The 21,679-nt window shown below is 41.5% G+C and overlaps 1 protein-coding gene across 1 annotated transcript; it reads left to right on the top strand.

Annotated features, from left to right (window-relative positions):
- Window positions 1-2: 2 nt before the first annotated feature.
- Window positions 3-21,679, top strand: LOC139203950 (DNA repair protein XRCC4-like). The gene is made up of 7 exons (XM_070833870.1): window positions 3-48; window positions 5,853-5,994; window positions 6,765-6,967; window positions 16,689-16,855; window positions 17,548-17,703; window positions 18,645-18,745; window positions 21,555-21,679. Exons 2-7 carry the CDS (start codon window positions 5,856-5,858, stop codon window positions 21,677-21,679), a joined length of 891 nt encoding a protein of 296 aa, XP_070689971.1. The 5' UTR covers window positions 3-48; window positions 5,853-5,855.

Genomic DNA, 21,679 nt, shown 5'->3' with positions numbered 1-21,679 from the left:
AACAGAGAGCTCCGCCTGGACACAGCAGCACTCAGCCCATACAATACTGTAAGTATGTCGAGGGAATTAGTACAATAAGTGTTTTATCCACTCCAAAATGAGAGTGAATTAACTCTGACTGTTTGAGAAAACCACTGCTGCAAGTGAAAGACTCTCCGCCTTCCTGTTAGTGGATATCATCTGTTACCATGCTCCACCATAGTGCACCGGTGAAGGTATTAAGCTAGTTACACAGCACCGAGCCAAAGCTAGAAGTTATTCTAATATTATTTTAGTGTAAGTAGCCTGTGAATAACAAGAGAAACACGAGGTAAAGAGTGGGAAGTGAACACATGTGTCATAAAGCAAATAAAGTGCTCAGAGACTTAGCTAGTGAGTAGCTGTATAGATGTGTGATGATTAGCATTTACTTGAATTTGTCTATTTTACAAAAATAGTAGTTGAACACATTGATCTTAAGGGTTGATCAGAGTGGAGATCACTTATAACTAGGAATGGACATTTGTCTTTTTTTTTTTTGACATGTAGACAATTAAAAAATGATAAAAACAGTTCTTGATTTGACTGTCACTCATAGGTTGATAGAATAATAGATCTGATTCTGTCTGGGTCAGACTGAAATATTTGTGGTCCGCTTTTCTTTAAGAGTTTTCACAATGAAGTCACCTCCCTCCAACCAGCCACAACAGCATCTTGATTGCATTTAACCCATGTATTATAAATCCCCCTCGAGCCCTCTTTCCCAGACACTCCTAGAGAGGTCCTCATGTGAGAAGAAATCTGTCAGAGTGTAAACCACACATAAATCATGTCTTACATACTTAAATACAAGAGAGCGGATGAAGTGTAAAAAGAGACTAAGTCTTCGAAAAAGGAGAGTCTGGTGTAAGCTTTAAACAAGCTCACGTTCCTCTTAATGTGATTAAGTTTTATAGTTTACAGTTCAGGCTACAGTGCAGTACATGCATACCTGATTAGAGCAGTCAAATCAAGGGTTGATCCGCGTCATCTTTTTCTATTTGTGTGAGAGAAAACTTCACGTCAAATTCATTTGCATATCATTCGTAGTTCGACGCCAATAGTAGAGCTTTGTTCAAGCAATGGTGAATGTTTGTTTTCAGTTTTGATTGTAGGGACACTGATGATGGAAGCACTGCAGCGACAATAGCACTTTTGGCCTTCAAACAACGCATGCCTTCTTAAAGTCTAATAGGCTAATTACACCTCCACTGTTGTGCTGTCACAGGTTGTGTTGTGTCAAGGTCTCTATGCTCTTACAAGAACCACAGTCCACACTGAGAATTGCCTTAATTTTTGTGACTGAGCATGATTAAGGTTTTCACAACTACAGCTTGTTCCAGTGTGCTGAATCCAGGGTTATCAAGACGTTGTATACAACATTATACGAAAGAGCTGAGGTCGGGAGGACTTTCAGGATAGCAATGTACTGTATGTTTGTTTAAAATGACTGGCTTTGGTAAGTTGGTATGATCACTGTGTGGCTGCGTCTCACTCCTGTTTGTTCCAGTATCTTGCATATTACTTATTAGAGTTATAATAATTTTTCCAGTTTATGTCAAGGCAGCATGTTTACTCTGAGGATTTGAGAGACAAATGCAACTATGATGTTTTGACCACATAATCTACCAAGAGGAGACATTGCCAGTGATGTTAAATATAGGTGTGAAACAGAGGGAGCGTGACCCTGTCACAGTACCACTACATCACCATGTCCTTTGTACACAGCAGGAATACAGTCGTATGAAAAAGTTTAGGCACCCCTCTGAGGCTGCATAATAATTTACTCTGTCTGCACAGAAAACGATCACAGTGGCATGCCATTCATTTTGTAATAAAAGCTAAGTAATGGGGTATTTTCCAGACAAAGATTTTTAGTGTAGCAATATTAAGTTGTATGAAATTGTATCAGATGTGAAAAATAGGCTGTGCAAAAATTTGGGCACCCTTGTCATTTTGCTGATTTGAATACCTGTAACTACTTAGCACTGATAAATTGGAACACAAAATTGGTTTGGTGAGCTCATTAAGACTTGAACTTCATGGACAGGTGCATCCAATTATGAGAAAAAGGTATTTAAGGTGGCCAATTGCAAGTTGTTCTTCTCTTTGAATCTCCTCTGAGAGTGACAACATGGGGGCCTCAAAACAACTCTCAAATGACCTGAAAACAAAGATTGTTCAATGTTACGGTTTAGGGGAAGGCTACAAAAAGCTATCTCAGAGATTTCAGCTGTCAGTTTCCACTGTGAGGAACATAGTGAGGAAATGGAAGACCACAGGCACAGTTGTTGTTAAGGGCAGAAGTGGCAGGCCAAGAAAAATATCAGAGAGGCAAAGGCGAAGCATGGTGAGAACGGTCAAAGACAACCCACAGACCACCTCCAAAGACCTACAACGTCATCTTGCTGCAGATGGTGTCACTGTGCATCGTTCAACAATTCAGCGCACTTTGCACAAGGAGAAGCTGTATGGGAGAGTGATGCGGAAGAAGCCTTTTCTGCGCACACGCCACAAACAGAGTCGCTTGAGGTATGCAAAAGCACATTTGGACAAGCCAGCTTCATTTTGGAATAAGGTGCTGTGGACTGATGAAACAAAGATTGAGTTATTTGATCATAACAAGGGGCGTTATGCATGGCGGCAAAAGAAGACAGCATTCTAAGAAAAACACTTGCTACGCACAGTAAAATTTGGTGGAGGTTCCATCATGCTGTGGGGTTGTGTGGCCAGTGCTGGTACTGGGAATCTTGTTAAAGTTGAGGGTCGCATGGATTCCACTCAATATCAGCAGATTCTTGAGAATAATGTTCAAGAATCAGTCACAAAGTTGAAGTTACACCGGGGCTGGATATTTCAACAAGACAACGACCCAAAACACTGCTCAAAATCTACTCAGGAATTCATGCAGAGGAACAAGTACAATGTTCTGGAACGGCCATCCCAGTCCCCAGACCTGAACATTATTGAAAATCTGTGGGATGATTTGAAGCGGGCTGTCCACGCTCGGCAACCATCAAACCAAACTGAACTGGAGATGTTTTGTAAGGAGGAATGGTCGAAAATACCTTCATCCAGAATCCAGACACTGATTAGGGGCTATAGGAACCGTCTAGAGGCTGTTATTTTGGCAAAAGGAGACTCTACCAAATATTGATGTGATTTTTCTGTTGGGGTGCCCAAATTTATGCACCTGTCTAATTTTGTTTTGATGCATATTGCACATTTTCTGTTAATCCAATAAAACTCATTTCCCTACTGAAATATTACTGTGTCCATCAGTTATTTGATAAATCAAAATGAAATAGCTGATCCAAACACCTCATGATTTAGAAATGAAAATAATGGAAATTGTCAGGGGTGCCCAAATTTTTTCATATGACTGTATCAGTACAAAAGGTGTCCATGGTTAAATTACAGTGGTTTTTCATACCTGGTCTTTATGTTGGGGCATCCATCACTCAAGTTATGGACACAATTCACTAATTCTTCCTCTTGACGTTATTATAGTACAGTTCAGACAGATTTTTTGACACGTTTTAGCCTTAAGGCTTTGATGTATTTAAGTACATCCTTTATTTGCTTTTTGTTTATCAAGTGTCTTAACATCACCAATACCTGGAAAGAATATTGATTAAAAGGCAACGGCATAGCCTGATGCTGTTAAGGGCAGCGCTGCTTAAATACCTGGTTGATCATGGTAACAGTGGCCCAGCCAAAGAGTTCACCTTTTCATCTCGAAACCATTGTATTGGAGGAAGTCTGAGGGGAAAGTCCAGTGAAAGGACAGTGAGAGGACTGACCTAATTGTCAGGGCCCATTAAAGAGACAGTTAACTGCCTTGGCTTTTTCTACTCTGTATGAGCTCCTCATTTTAGACTCAAGATGCATAATTAGAGACTGCCTCTGTGACTCATTTGCCTCGTACTTCCTGCACACTATTATGTCTTGCACTTTTCAAATGCGGCAATGCTGAAGAAATGACAATGAAAAGGTCGAGCAAAAAACTACAGAGGGAGTAAGAAAAGAGGATAAAAGCTGTGTGTCAGCTGTAGGGAAGCTTTGGTTGATGATTTAAACATCCCAGTGACTGTCTTTGCCGATCAAGCAACTGAACAGGAAGACTTTGAGATTGTCTTTGAAGGTTAAGCGCAGCTCTCCATTCCTGACAGACAGCACTGTTTATTTAATTGGAGTGTCTTTCTGTCATTACCACAGGGTCATCGTCCCTGCACAACAGATGTTACAGTAACTAATGAGTAGCTGGGCTCACTTTATGAGGTTAAAGTTGAACCCTTCAGCTCCCTCATCGTGTTCAGCCCCTTCGCCCAGCCACACCCCTTCTTGAAGCACAAAGGGTCAACTTTAATTTGTTGCAAGGTTCTTTGTGCGTGTGCATATGGCCATGCACTGGTGTGTGCGCGTGTGTGGAGAGGGTCTGTGTCTCATGTTGAATAACCTTGACCACCTGCTCTGTTGGCGTATACGGCAGGGGGATGCAAAAAAAAAAAATGCGCTGTCACGTCCTAACTTATAGCACAGTGTCCGAAAGTGCTCATTTTCATTTTTTCGAACATGTCCAGCTTGGCTAACTGCCAATTTAGCTGTCCTTTTCCCTCCATCTCCAACACACTTTGCCCTGTATTTAAGCAGGGAAGATATCCAACTCACCTCTCACCTCACGTGGAAGCAATAATCACATGTTCTGGCCTGGACATCCGTAATCAAGTAAAAGTTTCTCAAGCCTTTAGAAGAAAAAATTCTGTGTCGCCAGTAAACCACCAGAGCATTTCAGGATCAATCTCATGAATCATATTGTAATCCTTAAATCAGCATCTTTTGTAACTGATCTGTTTAACATAGGCTGCTTCTGGCATGAGACTTAACTTTAAGTGCAGTGAGTCAGTTAGACATGACATTCGTCTGAGGGCAAGGTGACATTACCAAACATGCTTGCTCACTGCACGCATTGAAAAACAATGATTTAGTGTCACAGTATCAGGTAACTCTAAGAGCATGGATCCCACAGATTTTGCATTGGTCACTGTGGTCTGGCATGGCCATGGATGAATTAGCTTTAGATGTGTTAGGCCATGGCAATAGATGATTGACAGTATGTTCCAGTATGGCATATGTCCTCCAAACTATTTACCAAATATGTCTGAGGTGAGAAATGGTCCATGCAGCTGTGGAATTAAGGGTCATTATTTATCTAGAGTGTTTCGAATTTATCTGGTATATTCGATTATCATCTTATATGTGATATGGCAGGTAATCATATCATCATATTGAAATCTTCCTTGTGCGTTTTTAGTAATTTAACATTATTTAATCAGATTCTAAAAACATTCAATTTGCATCATTGTTGCTTACACAGTAGTTTGTTATGCAACCAGATGTTTCCATACTACTCATGAGATGTAGTTTGCTTGTATGAGTCTGCAGTATTCACACTCACTTTAAGAAATGTATTTGCTGTAGATCTTCGGACCTTTTTCATAATGTTCTTCTGTTTGTCTTTAATTAGCTTGCTGGTGGTCAGGAAGTCCACACTCCCACACAAAAACCTGCCAAACTCTGCATGGTTCCCCTGACTCAGAGAGACCCCCCCTGAACACACACACAAGGACATTTATTAAATCTGTGCTGTAAAACAATGAGACACAACCTTACAACATAGAACTAGATTCATTGAGGGGTGTCTTCAAAGGAGGTCCTGGGACTTAATGCTAAGAGCGAGCCTACAAAAAATCCTGAACATAATGCGATGGGCTTGTTGCTGAAAAAATGAATCATAATGGGGTTTCTTAATTCCAACCTTTGGTTTTCTGCAGGTCATGAGTGGTACAGTCCGACAGATCACTGTAACTACTGATCCAGCCACACCCTACTTCCTGCGCGTGGACTGGACCGCAGACCTGGGTGCTGGGTTCACATTAGCTCTCACTGATGGCAACTCAGCATGGATCGGAGAAGGTAAAGCTTTCATTCAAGCAAACGGTACAAAAACACATTTGGTAGCAAGGACCGTTTGAATTATTAACAACACAACAGCCTCAAGCCATGCGTGTTGTGATTGAACCTGCAATTTTCGGCCATTGACCAGACAGGGTTGTCACCAGCTCCACCATTCATCACACTGTCCAAACTGTGTGGGCACCTGGCTGAACCCCATCTCATTATGTTGTAACTGTTGGTCCTTTAAATAGAGGGACAGCAGTGACCTTGTTTCATCGTCCCTATTCACTCCTGTGCTGCAGCTTACAGGTGTATAAAGTAGATTAAACTCGACAAGGCTTGTCTTTGTATGTGCATGTCTGTGTTCAGTGTGTCTGTGTGTGTGCGGTTACATATGCACATCAGTGCATTTTCTCTGGAAGGACACCTGGAACATAACTGCTCCCTAGTTTTCTATTGCTGTCCATTTGCAGAGTTGACAGGCAGAGATGGGGCTGTGACAGCTATGTGCCGGCTTCTGGGTCGTCAGGGTTTCTGTGTTTGATGTGCTAATTGGGACCCTCAGCCCCGCGTGAGCAGCTGTGCAACAGCTGATGACATTCCCCTCGGTTCCTCTGCATGCTTCCTTTTAAATCTGCTTTCACGTGCATCCACGCATTACTACATAATTAATGTTTATAGTTTTGCTCTGCTGTCTGCCATCACCTCTTTACCCTCTGTCCGGTTTATCCCAACTGTACGACTTTAAAATGACACAAAAATGAGAAAAATGCCTTTTTTGTGTCCAGTTTCAGAAGATGAGGTGACGAGTGAGGCCAATGATATTGGAGTCACAAGGGAAAGATATGTTGAGGATCTTCTTCAAGCACTAACAGGAGGCGAAGGAGGGCGAGGAGGAGGAAAGAGAGGAGGTGACAAGGCGACGTATTCTTTCCACCTCACTCCAGATCACTGTCATCTCTCATATCAGAAGATCTGTAATGACATCTCGGTGAGCAAAAGCTTTGGGTAGATTTTTATCATTACCATAGATTTTAATAGTGTTGACTGTTATCAGTCTAGCTAACAGCAGAGTGGCTACAGGTCCTTAAAAAGTCTTAAAGTCACATTAACTAATAAAAGACCTTAAAAAGCGTTGAATAGTATTAAATTCTGATAGGGAAGGTCTTAAATGTTTATTTATTGAATGCTGTGCGCGTGGTCTAAAATTCACCCCAAGAACAAAATAACTGAAGATTTAATCTTTGATGAAGTCAGTTCAGACTATAGTTCAAATGCCTCTGTTATCCTGTCATGGTTCGGCTACATTCAACATGTAACGTGTGCCTTCCGCTCACAGAGTTTATGTTTTTGCTGTTCATATTCTCAAATTTTGTCCCCTCGTGACCACTGTAGGGTCTGCCTGGATGGCATGGAGGAGCTATGCCATAGCTAGTTAGCTAGCCTGCAGACTCTCTACTTTCTCCATCTGTTATTTTTTAGTATTTCAGAGCGAGTCCAGTTCATGTTGTTGCACTGTCAGCTGGAACTGGCTTCAACTGCCTTTGGGCAGCTGTGGCCCAGAGGTAGAGTGGGTCGTCCATCAATGGACAGATGATGAACCCCAACTTGCTCCTCAAGCGTAGCTTCAGCGCGTGAATGTGCTTGAAAGAATAGTCTCCTCCACCTTCGATTCCTCCTGTTTGAATGATGTGTGAAAGGATGAATAAGGATGTAATGTAAAAAGCGCTTCGAGTAGTCAAAATGACTAAAAAGGCGGTGTACAAATACAGACCATGTGACCATTTGCATTGCACAATCCTGCGGAATCCTGTGGAAGGCTAAATAAGTGTGTGTAGGACATATTGCCGGTAACTTCACAAATATTGGGACAAAAGAGGAGCTTTAAAAAGTGGCGATTATCAGACCAAAACACATTCTAACAACAGACTGTTTGTAGGCTAAAGAAGACAGGATTGCATTTACCTCTTTATTTAAAAGCCAAGTTTAAACTATAAAAAACAGAACCTCAATAACAATATAGGGCTCTAATACTCTTCTAGGGCTCTTCCACCTTGTTATCACCTCATTTCAGACTCTGGCTGTTACACAGTTGCAGTCATTTGATGTCATTATTATTTTTTATCACCAATAAATTTTATTTGGGCAGAAGAGTAAATACGCCTATATTTTCACATTTGATGGTTATTTCTATTGTAAAATTGGAATTAAATCTAAATTAAGAATGAAAAAGGCTTGAAAAGCCTTAAATTTAGTTTGCTGACACCCTGCTAACAGAACCTCTATATTTTATGGTTTTGAAGTGAATATAATAAACTGAACACACAAGCAGCAGGTTTAAGTCTGTATTCAGACAGCACTGCATACAAAAAAATCACCCCCTTCGTGTATCTCAATAGGACAGCTGCATTGGCACATCAGTAATGCCAATGCAGAGCTCTCTGGCGAAAATTTGCATGGATACAAAAGTTGCACCTGGCTCGACTTTTACTGCAATACAATGTCATCCAGTATGTCGTCAAAGCAAATACATTCAAGTATTAAAAGATACATATTGCAATGAATGTCACTGCAATGTGCTGTCTGCGTGTAGAGAAACCATCTAACTTACGAATTTATGCTTAAAGCCGGCCTTTCTGGATTATATTTAATTGTCTCACCAGAACTGCTTACTGTACCTCTCTTGTCGACATATGGCACAAGGTAGGAATGGGACAGCAGCGCTGAAACTGCTGGCACTGCAGCCCTGTAGTTGGATGATATTTGCTGAAACAGGTTTTCGGTGCTTTGAATCATTTCAGGGACACGTCATACACACATATAGTAATGAAGCATCTAAGAGAGGCATAGCAAACTCATTAACTGAAGTGGGCAGTTGGAAACGTTGCAGAATCTCTTGTTAAAGATCAATTTTGGAAAGTTATCATTCTTAATTCTGTAGATCTGTCAGTAGTCCACCCCTGGACTCCACAACATCATGCACTTCCCTTATGTCGCTGTTCCCTCAGGATAATTGCATCTAACGACATGCAACAAAATAGAAAGGAAGTCTCATTTTTTACTGGGGGCTGTTAAAAAGATAAGGTTTATAGTTCCCCTACATGATAGCAGAATTAGAAAGGCCTGGCTGCCTTCAGGCCACTATGAAAAGAGCCACAGATAGGAATCGTTTAGTTTGTTACCAGTCATCCAATAGCAACAGTATAAGGTATAGCTGTCTAATGGCCACAGCTCAGCTAAACATTTGGAGAAAAAAGGTTTGGTGAGTGAAAGTTTGCTAAATTGTGAGGAGGCACGCTAGCTCACGTGAATATAAACAAACAATCACTTCCCCACGTAAAAGTACATCTAGTTTTGAACTTGAGCTGCAGTAGCCGACAAAAGCTGAGAACGTTCAAAGACATTTATTACATAGTGTGCTAAGGCGATTCTTACATAGTTCACGGAGAGTGACAGATTTGATGGAGTGCAGGTCATGGCGCTTTCAGTGGATTTTTGGTGGTATTCTTCCAAACTGTAGGAGGATGCTGTTGCCTCCAGGGAGCAGGTCACTCGGGGTCCTGGGACTGCTGTGCAGGTAGAGGAGACCAGAGGGAGAAGGCCAGGGGGTTAGGAACACTGTAGACACCGTAAAACCCTGATTTATGGACAGGGTCGTCCCCATCTAACAATGTTAAACAACAGTTGATTAAAGCCTTTTTCTTTTCTGTCTCCAACTCCCCCTGGCTTTCTTTGTCTCTATGAGTGAGGGCTGTGTATACAAGTGTGACCTGTGTCTGCACGCGCCCTTGTCCGGACATGTGCAGACATACTGTTGGTTTTAGGAGGCTGTCAGCCTTCCGATGCCATACTCGACAAAATGTTTTCTTGTACAGTATGCGACTTTGTCTCATGTAGTCATTTTTTAAAAATTTTTGTGGATGCTGTCTTTTTCAGACCCAGAAGGTACACAAGATTTCCCAAAATGTAGCTCAATGTAACTGTTAATGCACAATAAAATGATTGACTAGTGTCACTGCCAGGGATGTTGTGGGAATTCTACTGGGATTTGAATAATTGATTAATAGATTTTACTACATTTACTCACTGAAACTTATTCTGACTGCATGTGATCACCAGTGAGTGACAAGCAAATAATCAGCAGCCATCATTTGACTTTTATATTCCCACATTAAAGAATTCCACTGACATAACTCTCTACTTTCTTACTCTCATTTTTTTTTTTTTTTTTTGATGAAAAGTTGTTGCCAAAAGGAGCAGCTAGACCACACAAAGTGATCGACACCGGCCCAAATCTGTCCAACCCCAAGTGTGCTTTTCAAAAAAGTAATCCATGCTCACATTGTGATCGCTGTGTGCAGTATGTGTGTGGCAGACACAAATCTAAGAATCCTGGGGGACTATTTGCATTAAGTGCAAACTACCACTCTTGTCTAACACCTGCTTCTTTTCCCCTTTTTCTCTCCCTGGTTTGCATTTTTTTGAACACGTCAAAGGTTAAAAAGTGGGACATATTTTCCCAGCCAGATAATTTCAGGGTGCAGGAATGACCAAAAATGAGGCGAGTTTCCTTTGGGAATGGAAGAAAGGAGGTTAGAGACAAAACAGGTGGTGAACTTAACCTGACATTAATATTTTATGAATATGACCCCAGACGTTGTAATGATGAATGTAATTTGGGTGTTTGTTGTTAAAACTACTACTAAGCAGGTGTTTTACATGGTTGAGTGAGACATTATCTCCTCCTTAATGTCTGTTTAAGTACCAATCTGTCATTGGTGGAGAAAATAAATATTCCAGTGCCGACACTTGCTTATGCAGACACTTTCCCTCCAGATCCCTGCAGATTGAAGAGGCTTTAATAGGTCCTCTGTGCATATTTAAGACTGCCTTAATTTGGCTCCCAATTATGACAGAAGCAACTTAAACTATATATGTTTTTAGTTTAGTGTTTTTATGTTGGCCTAATTGTAACTTACCCACATACATTGATTACACAATTGCACTGTGGTACTTTAGCCTTTAATGTGGCTTACTTTATTTTGCATGAATCACTTCTTGCCTTTGTTGCATTTAAAAAAAAAATACATAATGGAGGACTGTGACATGTGGAGTGCTGCATGATGGTCACTCACATGTTTAATCAGTTATCCAGAGACTTCCTGTCAGTTCATTAAATGTCATTCTGTCTTTGAGTGGCACTGAGAAGCTCGTCTGTTACTTCAGACCAGCCTCCATCCAGGGAGCCTGGGACTCTAATGCTCAACAGTTGTGGTAATTGAAGCCACAGGATTCTGGATGAGTCTGTGTGGATGAATGTGACACTGATTGTTCCGTGTTTTATAGTTGTTTTATAGGTCTCTGAGGGCTCCAGCTGCACAGTGTGACGCCAGCCACACTTTTCACTGGAGTAGTTCATGTTTTCTCATTCTGATTGAATTATGGCAAATTCTGAAGTGTGAAATTATGTGTACTCTACTTGTGAACGTGTTTGCACAATTACAGCCAGCGTTTGTCATCATTATTTACAAATACCAATATTTGTACACTGTGTGTATGATCTTTTTTTTTTGTGTGTGTGGGCTGTTTGGAACTATTAGTGAAATACAGTCTATAAAGTTAGGAAGGAACTGATATAATGGACAAAAAGCAAAAACCTTAAACCCAGTAATGATAATAATGCATGAATAGGTGAGCTATTTGGTTTCCCAGCCACTACTAGCATTTATGTGGTTATCCATTTAGCTTGTTTTCCACTTCCCTTTCTTCATGTATGCAGATTTTTCTAGTTTGAGATAACATTTGCAGAGGTTCTGTTTTTTGTCTTTTTTCTTCTATTTTCATATTTAGCAGCTGTCACGCCATCACATCACATCATTGAGCCATATACCAAATAACAAACATCTCAAGTGTTTTTAAATGTGGATGTCTAGTTTACTGTGAGATTCGCTGTAGTACTGTAGTGTTGGCTGGAGAGAAATAAAGAAGACTACAAACTGGAGATAAGATAGGATAAGATAGGATAAGAGATGATGCCTGAGGCATCAAGGTTTCCCAGTGTAAAAGTAGTTTAAAAAAATCACAATTTCCTGGAGCCCAAGGTTATATCTTTAAATTATTTTGTCTGACCGAAACCCGAAGAAAAAACAGAGAAAAGCACCAAATCTGGACATTTAGGAAGCTGAAACCAGCAAATGTTCTCAAAATAGTTTGGTGAATTGATTAATTGACTTATCTTATCAGTGCTACAGTGGAAATATAGCAATATAGGGGCTCCCTTATGTGATTTTTCACTGTGTCCTCTATTTGCTTATACCAAAGAGCACCATCTGCCTATGTGTGGCAAGTGATCTCTTTAAAGCATTGGTTAATGTGTTAACACTGGCCATTTGTTGATGGGCCCAAACAGAATTGCCCAATAAACCCATTGTTTAATTTTCAGTCCCATGGACCAAAATGCTTTTACTGCGGTTTTAGAAACAAAATGAAATAAAATCTGCAATCATTCAAACATCAAAAGCAAAAATAAGGACAAATTGGTTACAAAATGTTTGGCTTTTACAGTACTTGTAGTTCAAATTTTTGTTTTGCTTTTAGTGTCTGGGAAATTGTGGTGCAACTGGAAGCCAGATTTATGTCCCGACTGCATTGAAGAAGTCTGATCCACCGACGCATCTGTCCTGCTGTCACCACCAGCAACTTCCACCTCACAATAGTTTACAAATACCTCTGAACCCAGTATTCTCGGTGCTGAATTATTTTGACTATTTTCCTCCACTATCTGCTCTCAAGCTGGTACTGTGCCCTCGCATGCCTCGTCTTTATGAGAACATTCATGTTGTCGGGGAGCGATAACATGCCGCCCCTCACTTCCTGCTCTTTATCTGGGCTCACGCCTCTGCACGGCGGACGAGGGAGCTGATGAGACAAACTGATCTCTGCTCAGTGCCCACACTTCCCACACTGAGAACCCTTGCCCACCCTTGAACACTGTCTCTTTGTCATCATGTGCACAGTGCTCACTCACTCACTTCCCTGTCCCCTTGTACATGATAATGATTTTTAAAATGGAAAAAAGGTGACATGGTCACTAGATTTTTGCCCTCATATAAAATGAGATCATGATAAACATTTTTGTCACCAAATGATATAGATGGATATGTCAGAGGTCTTTAATCTTTACATTTCAATTGTGCCAATTTACTGTAATATTATTGATCACAAGTTATTGATTAATGAGGGCTATTGTCCTCTGATCCATGGGAATAAGTAGTGGGTTCTCTTCTCCAGCAATGTGTTGGAATGTGTGATAAGGAGGGCTTTGTGTCCTGTGTGCCCACAGTGTGTTATGGTATCATTTTCACTGAGACTGTGTTCTTTTGGCTTTGTCCTCCACACCTACGCCCTCCCTTCTCCACGGGCTCGACCTTATGGTCCGGCTAGCAGTCTGGAGGCACACACACAAACAAACAGCTAGACCACACACACACATTGGACCATGTCGGACAAACTTATCCCAAAACCAAGATTTTACATTCACATGTTTTGCTAAATCTAGTTTTTTCTCTCTTTTGATGATGTTGTATACACAGTACTTTTTTCCCCCAATTTGTTTTTTTGAGTAACACAGTAGAAAAATGCAGCAGTGGGTCGTGGATCACAGACAGGCAGTCTGACCTCCCACACCTTGGCAGAAGCTGGCATAAATGTGCAGGCTGACCTTTAACTTTATCTCTGAATCTCAGGGGAGAAGCAGAAGCTCAAGAAAATAAAGAGAGCTTTTAGCATTATTCGTCTTTCAACGAGAAACTTAGACCTTTAAAAAAAACATGTATTACTATCTTTCACTAAATTGTAAAAATGAGCATGCTGCGTACCTACATTATCAGATTTATATCCTGTTTATTGCATCCTTCCTCTTTCCATGATGCACGGTAAACTTTTAGTGACCTGGAATTCACATGTTTACTGCAATGGGTCTTCCTAGAAACCCTGAAAGTAAAGGCAGTGAAACACAACCTTTGGTATTTAAAAGAAAGAGCAGAATAAATAAACAGCAGCTGAGCGTCATTTCCAAAGGTAATTCCAGTAAATAAGGGTTGTGCTTCTAGCAGTTTAGATCTCTGTATCTGGTGTCTTAAGCTGGTAATGTCATGTTAACATGCTGGTGCGGAAGATTTATGGTGCCGTTTGGTAAAACTTTGATGCTAAAGTTTGACAAAGCATGAGTCATTTTAATGGAGTGAGACCTGTACAGTAAATGTAGGACATTACAACATTCTTTAAAGAGTAGAAATATTAGTGAACTCAGCATGTCAGAGTCCAAAGCCTTTACATTATCCTTTATCACTTGGCTGATTTATTGCCAAATGACTTTCCTCTGGAAGTACAGCGGAGATTCAGGCACAGGTAGAAAGGGGTTGAGGAGGAGATGGGACGGAGGTTTGGGGTTAACATCAAAGCTTTCACAACTGTCACACCTCGTGTGCAGCTCTGCATGTGTGCACATGGATAGTAATGGGTAGCCTACTGTAGTGTGCAACTTGGTGTATCTTTGAAGTGGCCATTCTTGGGCGTCTGCCTACGCTGGTCTCACCGTTTCCTGTTACTGGTGGACCATCTTGCACAAACACCGAATTACAACGAGGCTCTGTCAAGTTGTCAATGACTTATGAAGCTCTGTGTCACACAAACTCGTTCTAAATCCCCGAGAGGAGGCTGCACTGGATCACAGCGACATCCTGATGTTGCTCTAGACTTTTATGAGTTCTTGGGAGCCTCACCGTCCTTAGATCCCTGGGTGGTCTCCTCTGTAGCCTGATCCTATTAAGCTGACTTTTGGTAAATCACTGATTTCCTTGTTATGATCACTCTGGACATCATTTGCAGCTCTGCCATCCTCGTCAAAGGTCAGGGGATCGCCAGAGCTATTAGTTATTAGGATTAACATGGCTAAAATAATTCTGATGTCAAAACAGTAATATAGTTAATTTTGTAAAGACTTTTATGCACAAAATACTGAAGAAAATGTGTGTTGGGGGATGTCATAGAGGAGACAGAGACAGAAAACAAAAAGTGAGAGAAAGAGACAACTGAAAAGCAAAGGACTGATTGAAACAAACTAAGGTAGTGAAGCTGTGGGAGCGATATGAAGCGAATGTCCACTCACTGCAACATGTTCAGTTTCACCAGTGGAGGGGAAAACAGCTGTGTGGCCTGCCGGGACAGCATCAGCCCAGGACAAAAATGACAAGTATTTTATGAGAGCTTTTGAAGATGGCGGCTTTATTACAGTGGGTCTGTGACCTTGACTCAGCCCAGTGAAGATTTAGCACCTCATCACCTTCTGGTTTCCCAGTGCATCACCAGCGGTACTTCTGTGTGAGCGTGTGTGCGTGTGTGCGCACACGCGTGTGCATGGGAGAATCTCCGAGGTAACAAGCAAACAAAGATTGTTTAGCTATTTAAGGATACCTTTGGTGCGGCAGCTTTGATGAGCTGACACTCCCTCCAGGTCCAGCGTTATTTCTGTGCCTCCAGGCATTCTGTATTTAATTATAGCTCTTTGATGTAGATTTAGTCCTATTCTGCCCATTTAAATTTGAAGGGCTTCGGTGAAATTTAGAAAATTTAACACGTCAGCTAAATGTTTGAAAATTTCTGCATTGGTCTGCTGTCCGCTGCAATGCCTGAGCAGTGCTCTGTGATTTACTGCCAAAATGCAGACCAAATGAGGAATTTCATCTGAGGCCTGCCTGTTATTCCAAAGAGTCTCCGACAAGAAGCAACAGAGAGGAAAGTGTGTGCTCACTTGCGTAGTTTACTGCTGACCAAGAAATTCATGCTGTATTTCTCCCAGACAGAGGACAACACCTCGTCATCTTAAAAAGTCTCTTACTTCACAGAAAATGTGATGTAAGGGTTTGCTGCACCTGTATATTGCAGACCTTATGCTGCAAAATCTCACTCATTTTTCGCTGTAAGCAGGTTTTTTGGAAGCTCTGTAGATGTCAGATGTGATCAGATCGTTGCCTTAAAGCCATTAATCTTTTCTTGACTCTCACTCATTGTCAGGATTGTGGTGCCACATGTGCTTCGACCAGATAAGTTCCTCCAGCTACTCTAGAAGATCCCCAGGTACTCCTGAGGCAGCTAGGAGATGTAGTCTTAAATCTGTCCTCTTGTCTCTTCCCAGTCTGGCGTGCTCAAAGGTAGAGACCCAGAGGTTATGCTTGCCATGTGTCATGAATGACCTTAACTGTCACCTGTCAATGCAGAGGAAGAACGGTTGAGTAATATGGTCCTCCCACATTGCTGAGCTTCCCAACTGTTGAGACAAGATAAGATAGAACTTCCCGAGGGAAGCTGTAGTGCAGGAAAAAGCACAAATATAAAGAGTGCAGGTATAAAAATATAGACAAACAGAGAGAGCCTATATAGAGTCTAAACAAACAGAACAGAATAGAGCTAAAATGGAGGCTGGATCCACCACAGCACACCATGTCACCTCTCGGCATGCGGTAGTGGAGTTGTAGTCTGATTACCACTGGATGGAAGGATCCCTGTGGTATGCTGTGGTGCATCATGGTAGTTCATTAATTATAAAACCAACCAACCAGCAGAGAAAACTGTATTTGTACCATCATGGTTTAGTCTCATTAGATCCTGCTCTCTCTCTCATTTTCCTCCTTCCCTTTCCCTCCTTTCTTCAGGTGCACTTAGGTTCTGTGGAGCTCCAGCCAGCTCCAGACCCTGTGGGCCTGAACCGGGAGATGATTAGCCAATCCCTAAAGCGCAGCACAGATCTGGAGTCAGAAAACTGCCAGCTGCTGGGGGAGAACCGCACATTGAAACGGGAGCAGCAGAGAACACTCAGAGAGTAAGGATGAGGAGGAAAGAAGCCCCGTGTTTTTGCTGTTGGATTAAAACGTGTGTTTATGACGGAATATGTGAAGGAGAGCAAATGTCAAGTCCAAACGGAAAATACCCTGACAGAATCTAATTATTTTCCTAAGATTTTTAGCGCTGTTATTTGTTTGTTGTTTGTCTTGTTTGCATGCAAGCTCTCTTTGCTTTTTAAGTCACGTTGCCAGCTGTTTGTGTTCACAGCATCACCCAGTATGACATCATAACCGGTCGGCCATTTGAGGGTATTGAGGGCTCCACCCAGTATTGCAAACTGGCCTTGTGATTTCTGGGAACTAACTTCAAATGATTCACTTGTGCGTCTGTCATTTTACACATCCTTGGTGCTTGGCTTCTTTTCAAATAGTGTTTTCTATGTAATTGTTTATCTGCTTGTTCACTCCTCGGCCAATAAATGGAGGTTTGCCAGAGACGGAGGATGCGTGTGACTTGTGTCTGCACAGGGTGGAAGCATCAACAACATTCTTCTTAGGAAATTACTCAGAATGCAAACAAACAGGAGTCCTCAGCTTTTAAAACATGTATTTGTCTGTCTGTGTATGCATTTGTACACGTGTGTCCACACATAAATGCACATACATACAAGTGGGAGTCCATTTGCTTGTTTTTGCACATACATTGGTGTCTGTGTGTTTTTCTCACCAGGCTGGAGCAGCAGGTTCAGGATAAGGAGATGTTGGAGAGGGAGCTGTACTCACGTTTTGTCATGGTGCTGAACGAGAAGAAGGCCAAGATCAGAGGCCTGCAGGATGCTGTCCGCCAGCTCCAACAGACCAGTGACCAGCAGGATGGGCGACGAAGGTCAGCCGACTGACTTTTGCATGGCTGTCTCTAATTCTGTTAGCATAGACACTGATTTGTCTTTTGCAATTATCTTTTGCATTTCAGCCTATGTGATTTTTGATTTACGAGGCATCTCAAACAACTATTTTCCTGAAGCAACATGTTGCTGAGTCAGAGTGAGAGTGGTAGAAGACTGCAACTAAGGATGACTGTCACTATCAACTAATCTGCCTAATCTCATTGTTTGGTCCATTAAATTTCAGAAAACTGTGAAAATACCCATCACATCCGATCCCATTCCTAGAGCCTGAGATGATATGTTTTTAAAACTGACATAAATTAATCAATCAATTTAAAAATTATTATTTGTTTTTTTTGTCAGTTGCCAAATCTTTGTATCTAGTCTTGTTTTCTTGTAAGCACATGCTAGACTACTTGTTAGATATTGCACTCTATTGCTTGGCAAGTAGTCAATATGGATAATTTACTGTGTAGCACCGCATTTTTTGTATTGAGTGTACATCAGCACATTCGGGTCATTGCTTTAGTAGCATTCTTGCAGGTTTTGTTTCAAAGCAGGTCAGCACAGTGGTGTCAGATCTGCGTATGTGTTTGCCACACCCTCGGCTATTGTAGAACACAGGCGGCGGTGGCTACTGTTTTTTTTACAAGCCCATATTATACCTTCCATTACTGCCGGCTACAGTGTACGAATGGAAGATTTTACTCATAATTGTTGCTCATGTGTCTGGCTCTGCCATCGTCCCTTGTGCTCAATAATATGAAAATATTGAAAGATCATTACCCAAAGGTTTTGCCAGCATGGTAAGATGAGAAGCTGTATTTTTCTGAAGCATATTCATTTTTGTTAACTCAGTTTTTCATCTTTGTTTTTCCACACTCTCGCTCTCACATTGATTTTTTTCTTTTCTTCTTTCTAACTTGTGTCACTCCCTTAGTGACAATGACACAACTCGTGGTGAAGATGACAGTCAGGGCAGAAGAGAGGAGACAGTCCAGAGCATCCATCCATCTCTGGAGCCAACTATCCTCATCACAGGTGTGTGTGTGTGTGTGTGTGTGTGTGTTGGGAGGGTGCACTGCTCCGAAACCCATAAAATAAACCAGTCTCTGCCAACTCAAAATGAATAATTTGTTATTACAAATGAATAATATAAAAAATGTGTTTTCATCTCTGCCTGCATGAGAATATTTTGCAAGAACAACATCAATGATAATAACCAGAAACATCTCCTTCCCTTTTAATTACTCAGAATGAAATAACAACCGGTTTTTCTCAAGGGGTAAGGCAGAACCTAACAAAGGCAGTCCATAACAATGAGAACTGGCAGTTAGCTGTGTGTTTGTGAGTTAATGCGCAAATGTGTGTGAGTTTGATGGGTAATGTGACAGGGTCATGATTCTAGTGCTGCATATTAAGCATAAACACAAAGCTACCAGCAAACATATGCATCAGTTAGAGAGGGTAGAAAAAAGGGACCAAGTAAACTAAATGAACACATTAAGATGTGACAGTTTCAGAAAGTAATTAATTAAGTCTTAAGAGGCTTCCCTCTGCCTTTTATAAAGATTTACTGTTACAATGACATGCCTTCAACACGCTGTGCTCCAAATTCCACTTACTTACACATACACCATGTCTTGGTGGAGCAGGGCGTGCAAGTATTGAACATGGCAAGTCTTCACCCATTCCCGGTACTTATTGTGATGTCATAGGTCACGACATGACTCAGTGTTGATGCAGTCTCTCAAGTGAAACTCTTGAGTTTTAGCTTTTTTTGAACTGGTTTTACTGTCCAATAAACCTAACCTTTGAATGTAATTGATTATGGAGTTTTAATGTGAACTTAAAAGCACACACAAGCAGAGAGTCTACCCTCGGGTAGCGGGCTTCTTGGAAACACTCATCAGTGAGTCATGAACCCACCCAGTTAAGTCTGCTCTGATTGCTTCAACACCCTAACCCTGCCGTGAGGTGGTCTTTCCCTTCCTGCGTCATGCAGAGCAGGCGTGATGTCACATCTGCTGAGTCATACCCCCCTGTAGTACAGCACAGCAACCTGCTGGGATAGCCCACTGATCGCTCTCTCTAAATGGCCGTGTTTGTGTTCACAGCCAAACTCGAGCCCCCCCCCCCCCCCCCCGAGAGGATAACACAGTTGCAAAACACACTGATGATGCAGTGGCTTCAGCAGGTTCTGCTGTCTGGCTCTCATTTTCTACACTTTCTCTCACTCACACACACGTACACAGACCCTCCCCGTCACGCTCCCATCCTGGCGTCGGTGAAGATGGATCTTGGAGTTTGTAGATTGCGCAGTTTGGGTCTTGGCTTAAACACTTTGTTGTTTTACAATCCAGAAGGGTTTTACAATGCTTTCTTGTGTTTTCTCTTTTCTTTGTGCCTTGATCAACTGGTCTCCCTATTCTCTCGTTTTTCAGAGCTTTTTAACATCAAGGGTGTATTTTCCAAAATTGTGGTGGTATTTACACTGATTCAGCTGTCCAACAAATCAGTCTCTGGGTGTTTCTCTGTTGGCCATAAGCACAGCAGTGGAAATGAGCCATGAATTCATGTCAGGGGCTGTTGGAATATGTTAATGGATGCTTAATGTATTATTACTCTTTCTTGTTTATATTGTGCAGTCTTAGTCTGGTAATCCCAGAAACAAATTAAATTATAGCCACTTTCACAATGATTGGAGGACGTGAAACATACGTTATGAGCAACAGCTATCTTTTGAGTTTACACATTCAGTAAACACATGCAGTGAATTTGAGACCACACTGACATTTGTTATTGGAGTCCCCACCCTTTTGGCTATTGCGAAGATTGACCCAGATCAGAAACTCCGTGCACAAAAGTAAATTTATATTTTATTTGCAATTAGAAAACTACCTACTCTTGAGCTGCGCAATTCCCCTTTGACGTGCTTGCCCCCGGTTAACCCTTGTGCCTCAGGGTGTGTTTTGATATTGCTAAGGTCTGATAAGAGAGAGTAATGACAGAGCGGAATAAGAGACAAAAGAAGAAACTCTCTCTTTGACCTGTTCCCTCCAGGTTTACCATCTGATTGTGACAACATAGGAAGCATATCACTCACAAAAAGGTGACTGAAGATAAAAGAGACAGAGGTGGAAGAAGGAAAATGAAGGAGGCAGTGTGACTTAAAGGACCAGAGGGTATCTGAGACGGTCTCAGGTACGAAAGATTGAAATACATAAAAATGAAAGACATTGCCTTTTTAACAGTCAGACGGGCTGAATCGACTTGCTCTTCATTTATTTTGCTGCGAATATCGGCAGCATTAATCTAACCATCCGCGTTAAAAGTTTTTATCACCCAATCAGGCAGCTAATCAAGTCCTCTAAGTCTTTCTTTTTATCTAACATAACTGCTTAATCTGTCGATCTTTGAATTCGAATAGGCTAGCAGCAGTGTTAAAGGGCAAACAGGTGTGTTTGTATAATCTGTCCGGATATAAACAATTGTATGCGAGTGTGACCGGGCTTGTGTGGAATGCCAGATCTCTATTCCTGATAAAGGTCACAGGACTTCAGGTGTGGCGTTGTCCAGGGTTAGCAAAGGTTATCTGAGCAAATAGACCCTGACACTGCCACAAATGTGCCACGAATGACACTGATGGAGAATCGGTTTGGTTCTGAAACCACCTAAACAATCCCAAAAATGTGGAACAAGACAAGACATTAACGTGTATGCAGGTGTATTAGTGACATCATTAATTAATTATGCGCTAAAAGTAGCAACTGCAAAGTAATGATGTAAAAAGACCCACCATATCAGAGTTGGTTTCCTCCACGTTCACCTCCGTATAAACTGTATGCAGGTCGTAATCTGGTGTGCCATGGCATTCCTGTGGACCGGACTTTTTCCGACGATGAAGATGAGCAACCAAGACGGAAGCAGAGATTGCTCCACATCTCGAGCCCAGAACCTTCTGAGCAGGAATAA

The sequence above is a fragment of the Pempheris klunzingeri genome, chromosome 7, assembly GCF_042242105.1.
Source record: "Pempheris klunzingeri isolate RE-2024b chromosome 7, fPemKlu1.hap1, whole genome shotgun sequence".
In the NCBI taxonomy this organism is placed as follows: Eukaryota; Metazoa; Chordata; class Actinopteri; order Acropomatiformes; family Pempheridae; genus Pempheris; species Pempheris klunzingeri.
The sequence above is the reverse complement of the archived record's forward strand: the minus strand, read 5'-3'. Positions and strand labels throughout refer to the sequence as shown.